Genomic DNA, 22499 nt, shown 5'->3' with positions numbered 1-22499 from the left:
AATTCTACCATGTTTTCCCAGGCAGTTATCAGGCAGATTTTTTTCTTTCTTTCTTCAAAATCTTCTGTGAATTTGTCCATTTCTGCTTATCAAAATGCACATTCCTGTTTTCCAGCCTTGCAAGTACACTGTCAAATCCTTCTATATCTCTGTCTTTTCCCTTTTCTGTACACCCTCGTATACATTTAGGACCGTGTAACTGGTTTGTCCAAAAAAAGTCTCACATCTTCTCTTCCTCAAATGCACTTTCTGTTACTGTGTCGTCGGTAACAACGCACTACATCAGTAACAAGGCACTAGGATAATTTTCCTGGAATGTTGTGTCCCTTCCTGCATACCTCTTTCTTGTTCTTGATTTATTTTATTGTTTAATTTATGTGGGGTTTTTTTTAAATAACTAATATCTGCATGGCAGCCTGCTGCTTTACTCTGCTGGGGGTTTAGCATAATATGGATAATGAACAGTGTCCTGTTTCAGGATGTCTGGAGGGAACTGGGTGGGATGGCCGCAAGTACAGAACCACACCACCCAGTGACATAAAATCTAAAATCTGTTTACTGAGCACAATGGGTACATCGAGGAGATAGCAAATTCTATGCTAGTATTTTATTTCTGCCACACAGACATGCACGTCACGCACCAGTCAGGGCTCTGTCCCCTCCAGGCCAGCTTAGACTGGCGCCCTGAACCCAGGGGAACAAGACGTGTCCAGGCTCTGCCTGATGGAGCAGCCTAGCCCCTGCATATGCAGCATTTGCACCTCAGGCTTAGCCTTCTGCATTGGGTTGGATGTCCCCTGAGGAGCTATTTCTTAACATTCTTTTACACTCTAGATGAGACTGTCAGCATAAGCTGCCAATGACCCAGTGACACATGAAGCCCATACTACAGCTAAGGTAATAAAACAAGCTACTTCCAGCAGGGAATACAAAAATTGCAGGAGATTTTACTTTACATTTTTATTTGTTTTTATATGGAGTCGTCACTTGCTAGATATCCATCTTTGCATTGTATAATAAATATATCAGTATTAAAATATGATTAAGTAGAAAGTATTCGTTTTGATAAAATATTTTTCAGAATCAATGAGAAATTTATTTCAAGTACCTTCTTGAGAGTTACCAAGTCCTGGAAAGGACTAACTACTGGAGTACTGTTCCTTTCAAAGAAACATAACTCCCAGTTATTCAAAGCACCACTTAGCATTTATTATTTCATGTTTGAAAGAAGTTACTTTACTTTCCCCTTTCTATTCTCTCGCAATGTAGTTTCAAGTTCTAGGTTAATGTTAAGGGCTTGGTATAATGAGGCTTCTTTTATAGTTGAGCTCTTTAATCCCTTTCCTTTATGGCATCTATTTAATACTGTTGACCTAAGCTATCCCAAATGAATTATGGCCTAATGTTATATTGTTTCAGCTTTGCTTTAAATTATTGAAAGAAGAAAGTTTTATCATCGTTAATTAAATAAGTCTTGAATGTGTTTTCTCTAGCAGATAAATTTGAAAAGCTTTTGATTGCATTTTTAGCGAAAGGGAATAAGCCTGATTCATAATGCCTTCATTTAGTGCAAGATTACAATCTGTTTCATTTAGTAATGTGTTTATTGTTGCGCATTTAGTGTCAACAATATTAGCAAAACTAATCTTGTGCAGCTTATTGAATTCTTGCTTCATTTTTAATGGGTCATAACATCTAGAAGCATCACATATATTTGAATAGCAGCATTAGATGCAGGTGACAGAAAAATCAGAAATTAGTTTTCTTAGTGCTATAGTTATCTATGTGTTTTAACTCACATGCAGTAGGAAAAAGAATGTTAAAATGAATGTAGTTAGATATATATTCTTTGCTACCCGAAGCAGGCAAGAACAAAAATTAATAGTCATATTGTTTTCTAGTACGTTGTCCAAGATGCAGAATTTTAAATTCACACAGCTATCTTCTTTTGTCAGGACTCTGTTCTCTGTGATCATTTTATTCTTATGCTGCATTCCTATCCCTGTGTTTTGCTTGTTCTTGGTTTATCTTTTCTGAACCTATATTAATCAATGTACATTTTGAAGCAAAAAGACATTTAGACCTGAAATAGACAGACTTTTTAGTTGTGCAACTACAGAAAGGGGAACCTAAGAAAAGTTCAGATTTGTTCTCTGGTTATTTTTACATGGGAATTGAATAACGTAGACCGTTCCTTTTGAACAATTCTGTATATACAAAGTACCTTTTCCCATTTTGTTGAAAAAAATCTCAACTGTCTTTATTTACTTCTCCTTTCACATGCTGCAGATTATCTTTTGCGCTCTTAGAGATATCCCACCACTCACAGCTTTCAGTCTATAATTTCTTAATTGGGAATTTCTGCTAACTGTAGACATAACACTCTAGTGGTAGGCAGCGGGCAAGCGTACCTGGAAAACTGTAGCCCTTAGAGACTGAGCTGGCTGCAAATGAGCTAATATGTCTTCTCAGCTCAGTGGTGTGCCAAGACATTAGCTCATGTTCCAGTAGTGGCATAATGACATGCGACTTTTACTGGAGCTGGGGTAAATAGCACTTGCCGTTCAGCTTTGGGAATTAGCTTGGCTGTCGATCGATGGGGAACTCTGTTCCATTGCTCAGTATTGGTACAGTGAAGCAATGTAAGCACTGACTTCACGACATGTATATGTACCTTAACCAACTGATTGAATGCAACTTTTCTGGAAGTAGATTACGTTATGGTCCTTGGCCTACCATGCTATTTAAAACGGCTTCTGGCCTTTTGTGTTGCTCTTTTAGAAAAAAAGGTAGACCGAGCACTTGAGCTATTTTCTACAGTCTTTCTCTCAATGGTTGTTCAGACTTATCTCCCGATGTCTAAGCAGAATCAGTGTACACCCCTTTTGTATTGTATTTTCAAGTAATACATATACATTGCATAAGTAAAAAAGAAACAGTATGGTGTGTAGCCAAATGTTATGGTATAATACTTTAAAATTACACTATCTCCAGAATTTTTAAGCTTATGTTTAGACCTCCAACCATTTACTCTTGGAGTGATAAAATGAAGTAGTAATCTGTATCTCTGTAAAAGGGGCAACAGTCTTTTCCTTCTGCTATGTTATTTGTATTTATAAATCTATTCAGGTTTTGGACCAGGTTGAGTGATCTAATTACCTAACAACATTTGCAATTACTGTTAAAAAAAGAAAGAGTGAAATAATAGAGCAATGGAATTAGCTTCCTAATAATAAAAAAAGTAATTTATCAATCCTTTTGTGATATGTTCTTCAACCATTATGTGTATCTTTGCAAAATGCTGTGATGAAAAGGTAAAATTGTAGGAGGAGTAGCACAACATTGTAAGAAATGGAACACATTTTAAGTATTTTGTACAAATCATTTGCAAAACTGAAGTACCTCTTTTGTTACAGAAACGTCCTTTGGTAACTCATTATTTAGGCCTTTTACTTTAATTTTCAAAGGAGATGTCCACATTCTAAGACGAGAAGGCTAGGACATGATTTAGTTGGCTAAAATCTGTTCAAATTAGAAAAATCAGTTGATACACAAGAGGTGAAATTAGGGTCCAAAAGAACTTGTCCCTGTCAAGGAGTAGCCTGACTTTTGCACACAAATGTAGGTGTAAACTAGTCATCATGACAGATTTTAACTTTAATATTTATGTGCTAGCTCCTCCAATTTCCACTGTATGTTTTTAGTTACGCATTTCTAGTTTTTCAGTTTACCTCTTCCGCTGTTGCGTGGCAGTGCCCTAAACCGTTGAGTGACAAATTGTTTGCCCAAAGGTGGCTGTCTAACTTTAAACACATCTTGAATGGTATCTATCTGTCCTAGAATCCAAAATATGACAGAGCTGGTATTTTCCACATATATAAGCTTAGTACCAGTGAAAAGTGTTGAATTTACAGCCCTGGAGATGGATATCCTCTCTCCAGTGAGCAGATGCTATTTCAAAAGCGGCACCATAAAAAAAACTCCTAGGCAATCACATAGCTCCAGTCTTGGCCTGAATGGATAAACCTGTAGTGATAGAAGATATTTAGCTTTTATAGGCATGTGCTGCTGAGAACAAAAGCTGTAATGATGTTGGGGGATATTTACTGTCAAGTATAAAATGCTTGGTCTTCTTCAGAGAAGGGAACGTCAACGATTTATTTTAAAGACAAACTGATGACTGCTTGTGGTCTCTTACAAGTTGATACCTGTCCATGTCCTTCTGGCACCCGTTGAGTGCCACATCTGCTGGGTGCTGGCCTATAGAAGATAGTTCTTGACCTGTATATAAACTGTGGTCTTTCTACATCAAAGTGAGATATCATGCAGTCTTTACATAACCTGTTAAGTTATTTAGGCTGTTCAGAGTAGTATATGTTTTAGGGGAGAAGATTGTTTTCTTCTAATATTTTGATGACCTCATTGTAGGGGAACAATCTACTCACTGTTTTTAATACCAATTCTAGTTCACTAGTGTTATGAATTAGATAATGCAATGAGGAATGTTTTTTGATCTTGTCAGTGTATGGGTTTTGTGGGGTTTTAAGTTAAATCTTTGTGAAATAAGTGTTTTGTTTTACAAGTTGACCATGTTCCTCCACATTAATAATTCTTCAGTCCTCTCAGGTTTAGCAGTGACACGGAGGTGGGTTATTTCCATTCAGTCCTTTTTCGTAAAGAAGACCTGATAACAGTGATTTTTCAAATGAACTATAATGTGCAAAATCATCTGTCTTTTGACTGAAGAAGAATAGCGAGTAAAAAAATATTAGAGATTCCTAAACTGACAGGTATCACATTAAATTTTCTGTCCAATTTTTTCCCACTCAATTGAGGTTAAATGAGTATGGTAGCTTGAACATCACTGAATTTATAGAGTGAAGGAATAAATGAGAGTGCATTGGCAATTGTCTGACAATGTGCTGTTTGATTAGCATTTGGGTCACAAAGTGGTATGGCTTGCTGAACTTTTTAGAGAAATTGTCAACTGGTAGCAAGATACAAGATGTAAATTCACGATGTTTTAATTGAGACTAGAAAAGGTCAGCAGTTAATCTTAAATTAGATTTTTGAAGAAGCCAACGGAGCATCCAGAAGATTAGTTTATTCTAAAAGGTAGGACTTAAACAGAACAGTACCTTAGCAACTGTATATATTTACATGTGGATAAGGTCACCTTAACTCTGAGAAACAATCACTTTACTGATACTTCTCTATAATTAAAATGATTTATCTGCAGCTCAGGACCGGTGTTAATATTTAAAATTATCACATGCAAATGTGAGATAGACTGCCTTTTCCCTGAGGTGCTGAAAATAATGAAGCCATATGTTGTGTAAGTGTTAGGAGAGATTAAGTTCTTTACAAACTATGTTGTCTACACATTCTCATACAATACAGTATGATAGCTGCTTCCTTTTCATTGTATAGGCTAGTAGATCCCAACAGTGTCACGGCCGATTCCAGACCAAATCTACTTCTTTAATTTATGGAGGCTGAAAAATAGCAATTAGAGAATTATGTTTGCTAAGGTGTCTGGATACTGTGTGACTCAGTGGGATGTTTCTGGGCCTTGTTTTCCCTGCTGCACAGGCCTTTGGAAGCCAAAAGGCTTCCAAAAGTACTCTCCTGCTCATCAAGGGAGAGTAGCGCTGAGGCTGAGTCCACTTAGCTTTGCTTTGTCGTCCTTTGTAGCACCCTCAGAGATGGAGATTCTTTACAGGAGGGATGGAAATTGCAAAGCCTGAAGAGGTCTGAGTAGGTGTAATTGCTGCCTCTCTTCCCTCTCACACAGTGGTTAAAAATGCTTCTCTTGTAGCAGAAGGAAAATTTGAGCTAGGTCGATCCTGCAGAACCCAGGTGACAGATTGCTGACAGTAGAGGATCTGGCTTAGGGAGAGTGACTTTACTTTCTCTTGGGAATCCTCTTACAACAATTTTATGAGTGTGTAGTTGTTGAAGCTGTGATGCGCTGTTACTAATATTTCTGTCACGGCATCTCCTTTGCCTGTCATAATGGAGTGTAGGTTTGTTTATCTGTGCTAAGTATATCACTTTGCGTTGCTGTTCATTCTGGAGACGTATTTAATGGCGTGCCACAAAGGGAATAGTTCAGTTTGTCTAAGTGTGATTCAGCCCGAGGTGGGAGAACTCATTTACTTAAGGAATGGAGACTGCGTTTGTGGCTGTGGGTTTCTGCTTGCTAAAACTGATTCAGAAAAATGTTCTCTTCCTTTCCTCCCATGTATCTTTTTTCTGATTTTTTTGAGTATAATTCCTGGCTTCCTACTGGGTCTTCATTATGTACAAAGTACTGTAAAGTGCTTTTAATAACTGCCACGGTGAAAGAACAATCTTCCTGGATCATCAAGACTTGTTTTCTGACACATAATACACAGTTATAATAATCTGGCATTTCAAATTAATATGTTGTTCTAGAAAAAAATCTGTGTTACCTGAATGAAGACTTAACCTGTTTATGTGTTCAACTATGTCATTGGATGGTTAGTGAGACAGCTATTGGGAAAAAAAATAATCATTATTTCTAATAACAAAGGTCAATTTGTGTGGTGCTGTCAGTAAAGATGGTGCCAGACCTGCAGCCACTGCAGTGAAGCCAGCCACCAAACATTAACGTATTAATCATTATTACTGTAATGCTGCAAAATATTATGATTCCATTAAGGAATTGTTAATTTTGTCCCTTACCTGTCCCGATAGCTAAAAAAAAAAAAATTATCTCTCTCCTGTAAGTAAAATCTTCAGCTGATTATATAAAAGGGAAGTTTAGACAACAAAATTGAACTAAAATACTTCAAAGGAAACTCCAGGTGCAACCTTTAATATGGTTCTGGCAGTTTGTCACCAACTTAGATAAGCAAATTTTCCGTTCTATTTCACAAACATACCATAATAATTTTTGTTAACATTCAAAATCCAAGTAAAATCGTTGATGCTGTGGTTTTTTGTCCCCTTGCAGGAGTAACAACTGTGTTGACAATGACAACACTGAGCATCAGTGCTCGAAATTCACTCCCCAAAGTAGCATATGCAACAGCTATGGATTGGTTTATTGCTGTTTGTTATGCGTTTGTATTCTCTGCATTAATTGAATTTGCAACTGTAAATTATTTCACGAAACGAGGATGGGCCTGGGATGGAAAAAGTGTGGTGAATGATAAGGTAAGTCCTAAGGAAATAGCCCTATTTCCGGTCAGTTGCACTAAAACAGCTGTAATATATTGTTTTGATAAAATTGGCTATATAAAAAAAAATACATGATGCTTTAATTCAAAAGAATGTAGATGTATTTTCTGTCCTGAACAAAAATATATCCGCCCTGATGTAGCTAATCTATCTTAGTCTCAATAATCCAGATTGAGTTATCAAGCACATTGGTTTTTTATGTTGGGAACTGTCTGACTTTTTTCTTGACTCCTTAGATACAACTGTTTATCTGGTTACTCAGAAAAATTAATCCAGATTATATTGGTTGATCACTTTTTTATTATTTAATCCAATTGAGTTGGAAATAAGAAAAAGATTACAGAAAGATAGAATGTATGTTAATTTTCCTGGTAACTAAGGATCAGAAAAACAACTGAATGCCCATATATGTAAAAACTATTAATAACAAAATCTAGAAGTTTTGAACATTTTCAGTATTCTGAAACTTACGCTTAATGATATGTAGACATTAATTTTTAATCTAATTTAAATAGCAGTGGTACAAAATTCCAAGCATTTTTCACCTATGATGTATTGATGCTCTGAGTGCGCAGAAACAGAGTCATGCCTTAATTTTCTGGTATTGATAGTAGTGTAGGTGTGATAGTATGAAGAAATTTCAACCTGGTAGAATTTCTTATTTCGTGAACAGAATGAACTGGTGATATGTCTAAATTTGTGTCAAGCTTTACAGTTTATAATTTTAATAACACAGAACAAATGTTAAGGCTGACTTGTTGTTTTGACTGACTTACTATATTATATAATTTTGTCCTATCCCAGTCCCTGATTCTACCAATGGAAAAGGATTTCTTCTGACAAAGCATACTCTGATTTCTGTGGTTCTCCTTAAAATAGGATAGGATATGATTTGCTTCCTAGATGATGATAAGAGACGTGAAGCAAAGTTTAATTAACTGATCGTTTCTCAGCACTTTGAATGCATAAAGCACAATGCATAAAGAAGCAAAATGTTCAGTTAATGGTAAAGGAGAAATAGAGGAAATGAGTACATTGTTTATAATTCCCTGTGGCTTCCGGAAGGGCATGAACTATCCATAGCTTCAGGACCTGTTCCCTCATGCTAGAAGTAGATACTGAATCACTACAAGTTTATCAGCATGTCACGAGTGAAGCTTTTCAGACTGGCACATTGCCCTGGCATTGTAATAATGTAGGGAGCCCTTACAAACTCTCCGATCATCCTTTGGCTGTTCCTTTAAATTAATATAACAGTGTTGTCTCATGATCTCAGCAGTGGCAGCTGTTTAACAGCTAGGTAGTATTCCTTCCCTAGGAATGACAAAATTAGCCATTCCATTTTTAGATTTATATACCATTCACATGTCCAGTTCTCTATTTTCTTCAAACTGACTTAACAAAAAGCTAAACTTTTAACATATTCATAGTTTCTCCTACAAAAGTATGGTTCATCTTTATTATGCAGGTCTCATTAATGGTATTACGGATATCTTTTAAAAACACACTAAGTGTGTCTGAAAGGAAGGAATTATAGATCAGTTAGAGTGTTCCTCTTGTAATTTGATTTGGTAATTTGCATCTGTGCACCTAAAGCCGGGCTTACTCTTCACCAAATAAAGTGAAATATGTTTCCTCAGTGACAGCCATCTGTGTTCACGTTATATGGAAATTCCCATCTAAGTGCTGTCAACATGGAATTTGTCTCACAGGAAAGCAGGTGCAGGGACAAGCTACATATTTGATCAGCCTTTTTTCATGCTTCAGTCAATAAGGAACAATGCTGAATTCCCACCCGATCCCAGATTTTCTTTTTGTGTGACACCATCTCCTGAGACAAGGTATTTGGGGCACAACATCTAACCGTGAAGATCTTACCGAGATTTGTAGATGGCCCTGATAAATATCAAATTGGAGCTAATTTAAAACCAAAATTGGAAATTGGGTAGATGCCTCCTGGTGGAAGTAAAAAATTGGAATGCACCTGTATGAGAAATGTCACAAGAATTCTCTCACTTGTGCCACTTCCATTAGATTAAAAATCAAACCAAACTAATACAACAGCTGATGATTTCTTATATGAGCCAGAAGTTAACTATTTCTTCATCTGTTTAATTCTGTATTTTGTGGAAGAGATGAACTGAATCTAATATTTATTTGCCTGCTTCTAAATTATATATGGAGAGCCTTGCTTCCTAAGAAACCAAAATCCTTCCATTCTTTCCTGTAGGTTCTTAGAAGTTCCTTAGTTTGGGATTGCTGCAAAACAGTGAATCAATTTATAGCATTACAGTCTTATTGCAGAGCTAGTCTGTGTACCTATATATATGTCTTAAAAACGCAAGCCTATACTCATTACCTATACATCCCTCTATCTGTCTATAGACATAGCCTCTTCACTGGAGTGCCATTGGCTAAACTTTAGCCATTTGAAAGCGTACACAACCCTGTAAAAACACAGAATTTCTGAGGTTGGAAGGGACCTCTCGAGATCGTTGAATGTAACTCCCCTACTCCAAGCAGGGTCAGCTAGGTACGGTTGCTCAGGGTCATGGCCAGATGGTTTTTTAATATCTCCAAGGATGGAGACTCCACAACCTCTCTGGGCAACCTGGTCCAGTGCTCAGTCGTGCTTACAGTAAAACTGTTTTTTTTGTACGTTTAAGTGGAATATTCTGTATTTTGGTTTGTGCCCATTGCCTCTTGTTCTTCCACTGGATATCACTGAGAAGAGTCTGGTCTGGTCTTCTTTACTCTCTCCCACCAGATATTGATATACATTGATAAGATTCCCTGCTGAGCCTTCTCTTCTCCAGGCTGAACAGTCCCAGCTCTCTCAGCCTTTCATATTTCAGATGCTTCGGGCCTTAAATCATCTTTGTTGTCCTTTGCTGGACTCGCTCCATTATGTCCATGTCTCTCTTGAGCTGGGGAGCCCAGAACTGGGTCCAGCACTCCAGATCTGTCTCACCAGGGCTGAGTTGAGGGGAACGATCACCTCCCTTGCCCTGCTGGTAATGCTCTTTGTGATGCAGCCCAGGAGGCTGTTGGCCTTCATTGCTGTGAGGGCACATTGCTGGCTTGTGTTCAACTTGGTGTCCACCAGGACCCCCTGGGCTTTTTCTGCAAAGCTGCTTTCCAGCCCATTAGCCCCAATCTGTACTGGTGGATGGGGTTATTCCTCCCCAGGTAGAGGACTTAAATTTCCCTTTGCTGAACTTCGTTAAATTCTTGTTATTCCATCCCACTTTTTCTTATCTTCTGTTATATTTTAGGTTCTAATCCCCATTTTCATCACTGTTATGCATTTTTAAACAATAATTTCTGAAAAACAGAAATAGTTCTTGGGCTAGTTCTCGGCTCACTTCTGCAACTACCAGGCTGGAGTCCTTCTTTCTCTTAATTGCAGTCTCTTTCTGACCTCTGTATGTGTGTGTCTATGTATATATACATGTAAACACACACATATTTCTCCAGAATCTCTTAAAAATGTAGACCATTACTGAAATTCCTTTATTTATTGGTGGTATGTTATGAGATGTTCAAATAATAATGATGCTAGATTTATGGGAAAGATGGCCTAATTTTCATTTTATTACAATGCCGGGTAATCTTTTTTTTTCCCAGTACACCCATTCACTCCTTCTAGTTCTCTTAACAGAGAACATTTTAAAGATCTTGCAATTCTGTTGTAAGGAGTCAGATACAAAGCAGCTAGAGAAAGACCAACTCATTCCCAGTTATCCTTGCAATCGCAGTAACAGACCCTTCCTCATGTAACTTCAGTAGGGCATTTGATGGTGCAAGAGTCCATGTTTTTAGAGCATTCTTATGTTACTTGTACCTTCTTTTTGGATAGACTGGAAGTGTCATTCTTTATATTTGAATTTATCGGTGTGGTATTCCTGGTATTTAATTTTAACGTACTCACACATACTCATTTGTTTCTTTTACATTTGAAATGATGTTTTATTAAGTCTATTCTGGCAAATACACATTAAATATTTAACTTCATGCTGTCTTCCAATAGAAAAAAGAAAAAGCGTCTGTCATTAAGAAAAACAATGCCTATGCAGTGGCTGTTGCCAACTATGCTCCAAATATTACCAAGGACTCAGTGCTACCAACCATCTCCAAGAGCGCTACAACTGCAGAACCCAACAAGGCAAAACCAGAAGCGAAGCCACAGGAAGCAAAGAAGACATTCAACAGTGTTAGCAAAATTGACAGAATGTCTAGAATAGTGTTTCCAGTCTTATTTGGTACTTTTAATTTAGTGTATTGGGCTACATATTTAAACAGGGAGCCTGTCTTACTTGGCTTTGCGCCATCAACCTAAAAGCTGAATTGCACTGAGGACTTAAAGCATCATTCTAATCAGATAGGTTGTTTGCTATGTACAGTACGACTAATAACTGCTAATCTGTGAACCATTATGTACAGAGTGTATATAGATGTCTTATCTGTGTATCTCCAAAGGAGGGACACAGTGTTAATTCATGGGTCTGTAAACAGATAGCACCCATGGCAAATATAGCCAGCTCTTTAAAAGTTATACCCAGGGGAGTTCTGTTAAACTAGGATTCAAATATACAGAATTATATTCTCTCCGTACAATGAAATGAAGATATGATCCTACATAATTATTTAGGAACAGTATTTTTTTAATTTAAAGTTAAAATATTTTTCTATAAAGTAACTAATTCTACTTTAATGACAGAAACTGTCATTTAAAAAAGTGATTTTTTTAAAAAGGTGTAATTGTTTCATACAATAGCAGTACCCATGTACATAACAGAGTACGGAGGTCGTACAGTTCTACTGTTCACAAACATTCTGGATACTAGGTAGGCTGAAGAGGTAGTAAAGACTACTATATGGCAAAAGCCACAAGTTTCTTACTGCTGTCCTGTTTGAAGTTGTTAATAAACTCTTCTAATTGATTTCAGGGAAAAGCAAGTGTTAATCAAATTTCCAAATCAACCAACTTCCGCTAGTGAAACTTAGTCTTTCCACTGTTTTATTTATTTGATGTTGCTAAGCCAGGTTGTCTGGTTCAGCAAAGTTGGATTTTTTTGCTTTTTGATTTTGTTCTTAATTGGATTATTGTCAGGTTCATAAAAGCACTCAGAAATTTTTCAGGGTTAAGTATATCAGTAATATAATACACTCTTTTTCCTTGCTTAATGTTATCCTAAAACCTGCCATTAAAATATTTACCTGTATTTGTCCCAGAAAGCATTGTTTTCAAGGGAAACAAGAACCATGATTTAAGTTCAGGAAATTGTCCATATAATAAAATTTACTGCTGCTTTTGTAAATTGCAACTTTACATTTCGCTGACATAACTTTACAACAACTTTGTATACTAGAAATGGTTTTGCTAAGATTTGAATGTTATTTTTTTAATAAAAGGTCATGCATCATCAGTAGGTATCAACTGTATTTCATATACACGAATATAACAAAATTGGAGCTGCCATTTGCAATTTTATATGAACATTTAATACTGATCAGTAAAATTGTTTTTCATCTGAGCCTTTGCAAGGATTCTTTATGCCCCTAAAGGCCTGGTAAATCATGACATAAGTAATAATTGTGTACTGTATTTAGATTTTAGTATACTTGGCCAATCAAAAATACTTTGATTCACACATACATTAGCAGTTATTAGTTGACCTTTAAAAAAAGATACACCTTTATGATGATGTCTTCTAGTAGAGACATATGTAGTCGTATAGTGTCATTTATTGCAGTTTTGTACAGTACTTGAGTATAGTGCATAAAATAGATATGTTCAGAGTTTAACAAAGTTGTACAAATATTTCTAAAATCAAATAAAAGAGTATCTTAAGACATGGAAATGTGCTAAAAACAACAAAGAGAAACACTGCTTTCATTTGCTGTTTTATTTTCTTGCTTTTTCTTTGCTTTTAATGTGATTCTGTTTTGTACTTTGTGTGACAGTATAGATGCCAAGGTCACAAATGCATATTATGAATAGAATTAATAGTTAAGACAGAGTTGACATCAGTAAAATAAAGACATTTTGTAAGTTATAAATGAAAGGGAGAAGCATGGACAAGGTGTGTATCCCTTGAAGTCCCTCTAATTAAGCCATCAGATTAAACCTTTCACATCAACAGTGGTTAAAAAATGAGCACTTTACTCAGAACGTTAAAATAAAAGTATCCTTATTTTCATATATATTTATATATAAATGTAGATCTTCCATGTAACATGGAGATGTGTGCAATAGTGTGATTATGAGCATAAGGCTGGAAGGCAAGCAATAAAAAAAAGGTTTTTTCATGGTATAATTATACATTTTTAAAATGTTTCATTTGTAAACTATAAATTATCCCTTTAACGTCACATTGTCCAGGTATGAATAAATATATAAATATGTACATATGTACAAATAATTGTAAATATTAGAACTGTAGAAAAATCCCGTCACTTTTAACTCTAGTTGGCAAAGGGCTCTGACTGTATAGTTTAATGGAGGCCTATGCTAAACTGCTCTTGAACTTGAGTAGCTCGATTATGTTTTCTGTAGCTGAGGTCTCCTTCCTGTGACCTAGTGGGAGTTCTTACCTTCTGTTCACATCAGCAAGATCCAGGGACTCTCTGAACCTCACTGGACTGGGGTATGAGAAATAGAGGTTTGTGTTCCACCCTTGGCCACGTCCCAGGTACTCCAAACCCTTCACAGTGTTTAAACAATGTTGTGTATTGCTCCATGCATGACACTGTATAGTCAGAACTCTTCCCCACTACAAACATGAGTGTGCTCAGAGGCATGTTGGATTACCTGGTAAGGAAGGATTTTTCATCCTTATCCAAGAATGGGACGACTCAAAAGGTTTTTGACAGTACAAGTCTTCTCCAGCAAGACTTCTTCTCTGGAAGATAACATCTGTGTAATTCAGAGCTGCATGCAAAAAGCATCTTCAGTTTGCACAAGAAGCCTGATGCTGTCTCATGTTAGTCAGCTCTGCTGCTACTGCTTTTATTGGGTACAATTATTTTTTCATTCACTGACTGTTTTCTCTATGCTTGTGTTATGCTTTGTCAGGCAAAAAACCAGGTGTTTATCACATGCTAAAGATACATTTATTGCACACTAATATAGAAAATAGGCATACTATATAAATTCACTCAGTGAAAAATAATACATTTTAAATATCCACATGCAGTTATTGTGGGCATCAGCAAGGCTTTTGAGTGCGTACACTCCAGAAAAGTTTCATTTTTACATTTAGTTCAGTTGGTCCGTGTTAACGCAAACTCCTTCTGTGGGAGGAAGGAGTCTGCTTTATTGTTTCACTACTGAAGCGTTTATAGTGAGTAAACTGACTACACATAAGTTGCAAATTTGTAAGACTAACAACTGGATAAGTGAATTTGAATGTAAAGATTTAAGTGAACGCAAGCATCATGCAAGGAACACTGGAATAGAAGAGTTAGGCCTTCTTTCCGTTTAGCAGTATAGAATCTGTGTCTGGGATTTTAAAGCTGGTCTCACAAATTTATGTGCCAAATACCTAGAAGTTTCATTTAATTTGAGTAAAACTTGCTGGTCTTAAAGCAGGGGGAGAGAGCATGAGTGAGCAAACGCAAGTCACTTCGCTATCAAAGACTTGCACATGGAATCTACCAGTGAAATTTTTGGTTGACATGTTAATCTAATTTATTTTTTCCATTATTCTTGGGTCAGGGTGTCACATTTCACGTGACTTAAGAAACGAATACAATAAATACAATGATGTAACACTGTGGTAAACTTGGATTGGAATTACCATAATTCTGAACGAGGTTTATGAAGTAGGTTTCCAATGTAGTACTGGGGCACGTACTTCTGGATGCATGTGGTCAGTAATTTAACAGTAATTTATAAATCAGCAGGAAAAATATAGAGATCAGCAGGGTTTATCAGCCAGGGTTGTCTGCTGGAGGCTTCTTAACAAATTGCTTTTAAAAGAGTGGCTTCCAAACGTCTCAATTATGTTGTAGCCAATGAAATTACCTTCACATTCCATATCTGGGTTAATTCAACTTGTAACTGCTGCATTGTTGAGCATCTTTAAAAAAAAATTATTATGGTAGATTTTCTGAGATACGAACTTTAGGTTGGGAGACTACTCATACCACTGAACATTATACTAAATTAAGGAGCTAGTCTGCCTGTAGAGTCACAGGAGAGAGCATGAAAGAACTTCACGAGACACCAAACAGCCTTACTGAATCACCTTCCCCTCCCAGTGATTATAGATAACATATGGGGTGGTGAGACCTTTCAAAAGTGGGGTCATCATAAACTGTCTGCAGGAAAGCAACCAGAAACAGCTGGGAGGATGTGGGGATGTATGGGGGAGGAAAGGGGGAAAGAGAAGCAGCAAATGGCTTTGTTACTGTGTCAGCGGATTGTGAGATGATTGAGGAAGAAGCCATTGAGGGAGGTAATGTGTATTTTTGTTTCAGCTTCAGTTCTGACCCCTCATTACCATATGTGAGTTGTGGGAAAGCAACTTTTAGAGCATGTGAAATTGAAATACTTCTTGTATAATTCTGCTGAACTTGAGGAACATGAGTTGTGCCTTTGAAACTGAGAGGCTTCTGCTGACTGCTTTGTGAAAACCATGCAATGTTGTGTGCTTCCTGCCATATGGGACATCTAGGGTGGAGGGGGGAGAAGAAGCTTCAGGAGTTAAGTAGAACTTTGTTAATTCTAGGTTTTGTTTTCTTAAGAGGTGTGACTTTCACTTAAGCACAGATAGCATCCATCCTCCATACCTTTCATTCCTATTCTGAAAGCTTAGTGGTGCACAAATTTTTGCCTTGGCCTTTCACGAAATAGATGAAGTCTATGCTTCTGAACATTTCCATTCCTAACAAATTTGCATGAAAAGATGATTTCAGTATGGATATGAAGCTATCATCAGTCTATGCCCGATTATGTGTAGACACATAATGCTAAAATTTAGAAAGCAATGCAATGGGTTTTAAAGCAGAGGAAGAAAACATTTTAAAATGATCCCAGAAAGTTAAATAGCTTCATTTAAAAAACACAGAGCATGATAAATGTACAGATGTCTAAACACATCTAAATAGAATCTCTGAGTGTGGTATAATTTGGTGTCATAGATAATGTTTTTGTCTTGAAGACTGAAACGTAATTAAGTGAATTTATATGAAAGTCAGCTCACGCTTCAGCCTCCAGTAAAGGGAGTGGTTCTTTAGAAAGCAGAGTTTTAGGATTCCTTCCACCTCTTCCCAGTGGCAGTGTACCTTCTGCTAGAATGCTGTCAGTTTGCAACATAACTTTAAGTTATATCCCTTTAACATTACCTTCTCTTGTTTTTTTTTTTTAGTCAAGGAGACCTCCTCCACCTCATCTCTGTAGATAACCCAAACTCCCTAACAACCAGAACTTTTAATTCTATTCTGAATCCAATTGTTAATTCCAGCCATCTGAGAATCAGTGAGGGACTTTATCACTTTAGACCTTTAGTAGTAGAAGCTAAAGGCTCAAAAGTTTGTTTCAATGAATGGCAGATGTTAATCACATAACAAGTTTGTTTTCCTCTACTTTAAACCATTTAATTTTGTAGATTCAGATCTCACTAGGTGAATCCTTGAACTTGCTTTTTGGAGTCTGTGATTACATCTTACTGGAAGAGGCTAATCTCTGAGGGCTTGATGTCTCTGAGATCAGGGCAAAATTTGCACTGAATTTAAAATAAAACTGATTAGCATCCTCAGGATATTCGTCTATGTCACTGAAGTCAGTAAGGATTTTTTACAGAAGGGGAGTATGCCTGAGAGTACACCTGGGCTCTCCTTTGGACAGAGGTTCTTAGTTCTTTAACCCATGAAAACAAGCCTTTAAAAGAAGAGCCAACCATACTGAAATACAGGACTTGATGTCTGTTTCATTCCTCGTATATATTAATGCCTTTTAAGAATATTGTGAAAGTGCTATGAGTTAGGAGTAGGTGATAACACTCACAAAAAGGAATTTGGAGGATGTTTTAAAATATGCAAGATGATGTATACTCTTCCTGTAGTGTTGGTGTCTACATAAATATATATGAATATATTTTTGTTGTTGGATGATTTAGAAGTTATATTTTGCTTTCAAATTTCAATTCCTTACATAATGTTGTGAATACTTCACTCGATCAGATGGCCTGGAGCGTGCCTTTATGCATTCAGGGTTTTTAATGATTGCACTGAGTGCTTTCATTCATCTGATGTTCAAAGAGGTGAGCTTCAACAGGTTGAAGTGGTGTATTTCTTTTCCAGTACTTCACCCATCTATCTACTCTGTTGAGGATGGATGGAAATAGAGAATGGAACAAGATATTGCTTTAATCAACTGCTTTTGATATTCTTTATTAGATGTTCATTTTGGCTGAATTTATCAGTTTATAGGCTACTGTAGCTTAGCATTAGCACGGAATGCAATGTAGTACTTTACATCTATTAGAATACATATGTACAATATGCACCGTATCTATAAACTGTTAAAAAATCAGTTCCTAAACAGCACCCCTTCACCCTCTCCCCTCCAAATAGTCACTTTATTAGGAAACATTTGAAGGCACTTTAATTTTAATGGAAGTGATTACACTAAATCTTGTTATACTTGTTTTAAAAAAAAATAGTAAAAATAACGTCGAGTCTGATTCAGACATCGTTAGCAATTTCTCAGCTGAGCTGGAGTCAGAGAGTATATTGTATGACAAATCTACTTTAGTGAGTCACTTAGGCATGAAAATGTATAGGAGTTTGAAAAAAGATGCTTCCAGTATATTAACAAGAAATAAGGAAACAGGAAGAATGGAACCAATAATTTTAAAGAAAATTAAACACCAATCAAATGTGCACAGTAAGAAACTGCATGATAAATGTAAGTATACTTAACCTTGAACATCAACGTCATATAAAATCTTCTGGGTGACAGTTCACTTATTTAGTAGGTTTCATAGTTATAAATAATTAAAGAGGATGATAATATTCTGTAATTTGTGACCTTGTTTTAACTGGAAAAAGTTGTTACTTTTCTAAAATGTAAAAGAAATAACTGGATTTATGTTTGAATGTGTCACTGCTTGCTGTTGAAGAATATTTATTAACCACATGCAAAATATTGCTTAACATTATCTTTTTGTACTTCTTATTAAAGTTAATTTAAATATAGCACATTTTGTATTTTTGTTTTTAATGTTTTGACAGCACAAATGTTTAATTCCCCTCGTGGCTTTTCTCTCAGGATTTGCGTGCGGGTTTTTTGGTTGGTTGGTTTTGTTTGCTTGTTTTTAAGCAACCCATTACAGCCTCTGTGAAGGTGCTTTTTTATTAAGGATAGAATTTCCCAAAGGAAGCAAATAATATATTGGAAAGAAAATATTCCTTAGCTTGGTGAGAGTTTAACAGGGTTTTCTGTTTAAATAATGAGAATGTCCTCATGTATTCATATTACGCATGGCAATGTTTCATTTTTTCAGAAGGTTATAAAACATATTGCTGCAGGTTATACACTAACCACCAGTTGATGTGGAACATAAGAAACCTCCTACTAGACAGCTTGGTTCATCAATAGGAGTAGGTAGATGGGGTAACAAAGCTTGCTCGGAAACAACCCCAAATGTATATACTGTTAGTAGGGTGTGGGTTTGTTTTTGGTTTTTTTTGTTTTGAAATGATTGTTCTGAGTTCCAAGTCTTTCAGTGGAAAGGCTATAAATATTTCAGGGATGACCCTTTCTTTTCCTGTATAGCTGCAGCTTCTCATGACAAACACATAAATGTTCTTCATGGAAGATGGAAGTAGTTTTGCTTATCAGAAGGGATATGGGGCTCCTTGTATCTGGGTTGGGGCTATTTAATGCTCTCCCAGAATACCTGGGAATGCCAGGACAGAGTGTGAGCAATCTATGTTGTGAATAGATAAATATAGTAGAGTTGTAATAATTTACATTGGAAAGGATCTCTGAAGGTCATCCTGTCAAATGCCCTGCTGAAAGCATAGCCACATTACATGACGTTGTGTGGGGCCTTGTCCAGTCAAGTGTTGAGCATCTCCAAGGATGGAGATTGCACAACCTCCCTGGGTCCCTGTTCCCCTGTCACCACTCTCATGGCATAAAAACATTTCTCTGTATTTGATTGGAATTCCCCATGTTGCAAATTGCGCCTGTTGCTACTTGCTCTATTGCTTTGGACTGCTGAGATGAGTGTCCCTATGCATATAGCCCAAGCTATAGCCCTAAGTGGTTTGGCTTTATTGATAATTTAGATTGCAAACACTAACATTTGGGCCCAGGCTTCACCACAAGGCTGGCTTTCCTAGGGTTTTCCTTGGAAGATCACTGCTTAGACCCTACTTGCTTGTACCCCAAAAGAGATTGGGGTACATTTTTTGTACTGTACACATGATTTGCGTGTGTATGATGACTTCTGTCAATTAACAACATGCAGTAGAAGACCCTTGCTATCGCATATACTCACAAAATCAAACTGGGTGATTTTGCACTTGCTTTCCCACAGTAAATTTTCAGGTACTGAGGTGATACAAAATATGTATTATATCAGGTGAGGAAAACCCTCCCTTTTATACATTGACTACCATTGGGCATGAGGTAAGGGTTACAATGTGGCTGATGGACTTAATTTTTCAATTTCAAATGCATGTAGGTACTTGGCTATAGAGTGCTATAGATCAGGTAGCTGCAACCCTCAGCTTGAACAGTGGCATACCTCTGAGCTGGAACAAATGCGTGATGCTTCATAGCCAAATGTCTGCCCTGTCAGCCTTGGAGCCTCTTGCATGAGAAGCCCTGTAGGAGCAGGATTCCTCCCTTAATAGGTGCTGAAAATGTATGGAAGATTTGCAGGCAGGCAGTGCTCAGACAGTGCGCTCTTCTCTTGGGGAAAGGGTCCCCAAACCCTGTATTGGTTACGCAGCCTTTTGGTCTGGAAAGCCCTGTGCTTCGGTGCCAGCACCTCCCTGCGGGAAGCCGGGAACCCGTGAATGCAGTTGTGGTCCCAAGGTAACGTATCACAGCTCCTGCATGTGCTTTGTATTCTGGCAACTGCTGGCAGGACAGGCTACACCAGTTAGGTGCCTTGTGTATGCACCAGCGACAGCCTTCAGTTCAGAAACAAATCTGTAAAACCTATTGCTCCTTGTGGTCCTTGGCTGGGGCCTCTTTATGAGCTCTGTGGCATACCTTGCAGAGTTCAAGATATTGTGTTGCTTGTAGTTCAAATTATATTAGATGATTCATCTTGGATTTCAGGCTTGTAAACTCTGAGTGTTAAAGGTACTAACAAATACCAACAAATATATTCCTTGGTGTTGGAATATTTGTCAGAGAATACAGCTTCCTTCTAACTGTTGTTGCAGCCTCCTGGATTTGAAGGGAAAATCAAAATGTGAGGAGTGAAAAAATGTCAAAGAAAGTTCACTTATGTTCTTCAGGTGAAATTGCTATTTACAGCGTGTCTCCAACTGTATCCTGCACTAGGATGTACACTCCATCTGCAGATTGGCGCAGGCTGAGTGAGGGCATTGCCTTTCTGAAAACGGACTAGCTTTTTCTGGATTGCTTTGTGATAGCTCAAAAGTGTCTGTCTTTTTTTTTTTTTTTTGGTAGCGCACCTTACACAATTAATCTAGTCTTGATCCCGAAGTCCCAGAGAGCCTGTTTTACTGTGTTAGAGACTGACATTGAAGTACAACACTCTCAATGAACTCCAGTCCTACTACAACGCTGTCACCAACACTGTTCCCAGGGAAAAAGCCTATGAACAGCACACATACTGCATATTGAGCAATATATTGGGCACTGTGTGGGCCTGATTCTTATTGCCACTTCATAGCTTGCCATTTCTTTTCCACTGCTCCAAAACAGCCCTCCCTTGAAGTGGTGCTGAGAGTTTGGCCGAACCATGAAACATGAGATTCACACTGGGATGCTGCTGGCAAGAGGCTGGACGTGGTTGTTCAAACACACTGATAGGCATGTACTTGTGTTATTTGGGCGTTGCTCCCCGCTTTTCTCTAGAGCTGTAAATCAGTAGCTTTTGAATGTGTACCGACAAGGTCCAATCTCAGTTGTATGACCAGTACATTTCTTATCTATCTGTTCAGGGTATTTGCTTATTAAGAGATTTACTGATTTATTAGGACACTGCAAATAACACTTCCTGGAGCCACTGGATGAATTTGACTTCCTTTTCATTTCTTCCCCTTCAGAGAGAATGTTGTAATATAAAGCAAGGCAACATCCTAATGCCAAGATAAAAATAAGAATGAAGAATTGGTGAAGCAGCAGTCTGTTCTGCTTGTCTCTTTATACATTTCCTTCTTCATGGATGCAAAAATGTATGCAGACAAGATATGCTTGGAGGGCAAAATATGCTTGTAATGCTCTCTTATTAGCGGTTGTCCAAAGATAGCTATTGTTCCATTGGAAAGTGTTTTTCTTTAGTTAGAATATTGTTTTTCTGAATATTTCACCAGTATCAAAGAGTATTTTTATGCTCTTATGGAATGCTGAGGGATTAATAGCAATGCAGAAAATGGTCTATAATATATTTTTTTCAGGAAACTTTTAATCCAAAAATCAGATTGTAATGAATGAGGATTTCTTTTCAACAGTATGCTTTATGTACAGATATGAAGTAAACAGGGGGCCTGAGTAATATTTGCAGAGTTGACAAATCATATGGGAGAAGATAAGCATTTAACTATATCCAGCATGGAAAACATTTTGAACAGTTGTCCTTTGCATTTGTGGTGGATAGGAGCCACAGTAAAAGTGAAAGATGCATATTCATAATATTTTAAATATTGAAAAGCAACTCTGCTTTCAACTTCTTTGCAGATTGTTTGAGACCCTGGTATAAATTATTAAAGAGGAAGGAATTCAATGACTTTTCCACTTTCCAAAGACTAGCATCATTTTTTGCTAATACTGGACATGAGTAGCAAGTGCAAAGAATGTGCCGAGTTTTGTGAAGATTACTGTTTTGTGCAGAGCAACTTATTTAACTGCTGCACTCCTTTCCCTCCCTCCCAAGTCAATTGTTAATATTTTGAGATAGTCAGAACTGGCAATGAAAATTCCCCTAAGTTGTGGCTTGGCATATTGCTGTTAAACCTTTCTGATGGAACACATTTTCCTTCAAAATTCCTTTCTGTTCTTCCTTTCTATCACAGCCACCTAACACTAAACAGGTTAGTGTTTGCAGAAATGACAATGATGGGAGTTTAGAGTCAAA

At 37.1% G+C, this 22499-nt stretch overlaps 1 protein-coding gene across 2 annotated transcripts in view; it reads left to right on the top strand.

Annotated features, from left to right (window-relative positions):
* The window catches only part of GABRA2 (gamma-aminobutyric acid type A receptor subunit alpha2), a 70305-nt gene extending 51894 nt beyond the window's left edge, over window positions 1–18411 (top strand). For both annotated transcript variants that reach the window (XM_076336196.1, XM_076336195.1), the window contains exons 9-10: window positions 6980–7182; window positions 11237–18411. In XM_076336196.1, coding sequence (XP_076192311.1) covers window positions 6980–7182; window positions 11237–11545 — 512 coding nt within the window. In that variant the 3' untranslated portion in view covers window positions 11546–18411. The remainder of the gene's footprint in view (window positions 1–6979; window positions 7183–11236) is intronic.
* The last annotated feature ends 4088 nt before the right edge of the window (window positions 18412–22499 follow it).

This window comes from Aptenodytes patagonicus, chromosome 4 (assembly GCF_965638725.1).
Source record: "Aptenodytes patagonicus chromosome 4, bAptPat1.pri.cur, whole genome shotgun sequence".
Taxonomy (NCBI): Eukaryota; Metazoa; Chordata; class Aves; order Sphenisciformes; family Spheniscidae; genus Aptenodytes; species Aptenodytes patagonicus.
The sequence above is the reverse complement of the archived record's forward strand: the minus strand, read 5'-3'. Positions and strand labels throughout refer to the sequence as shown.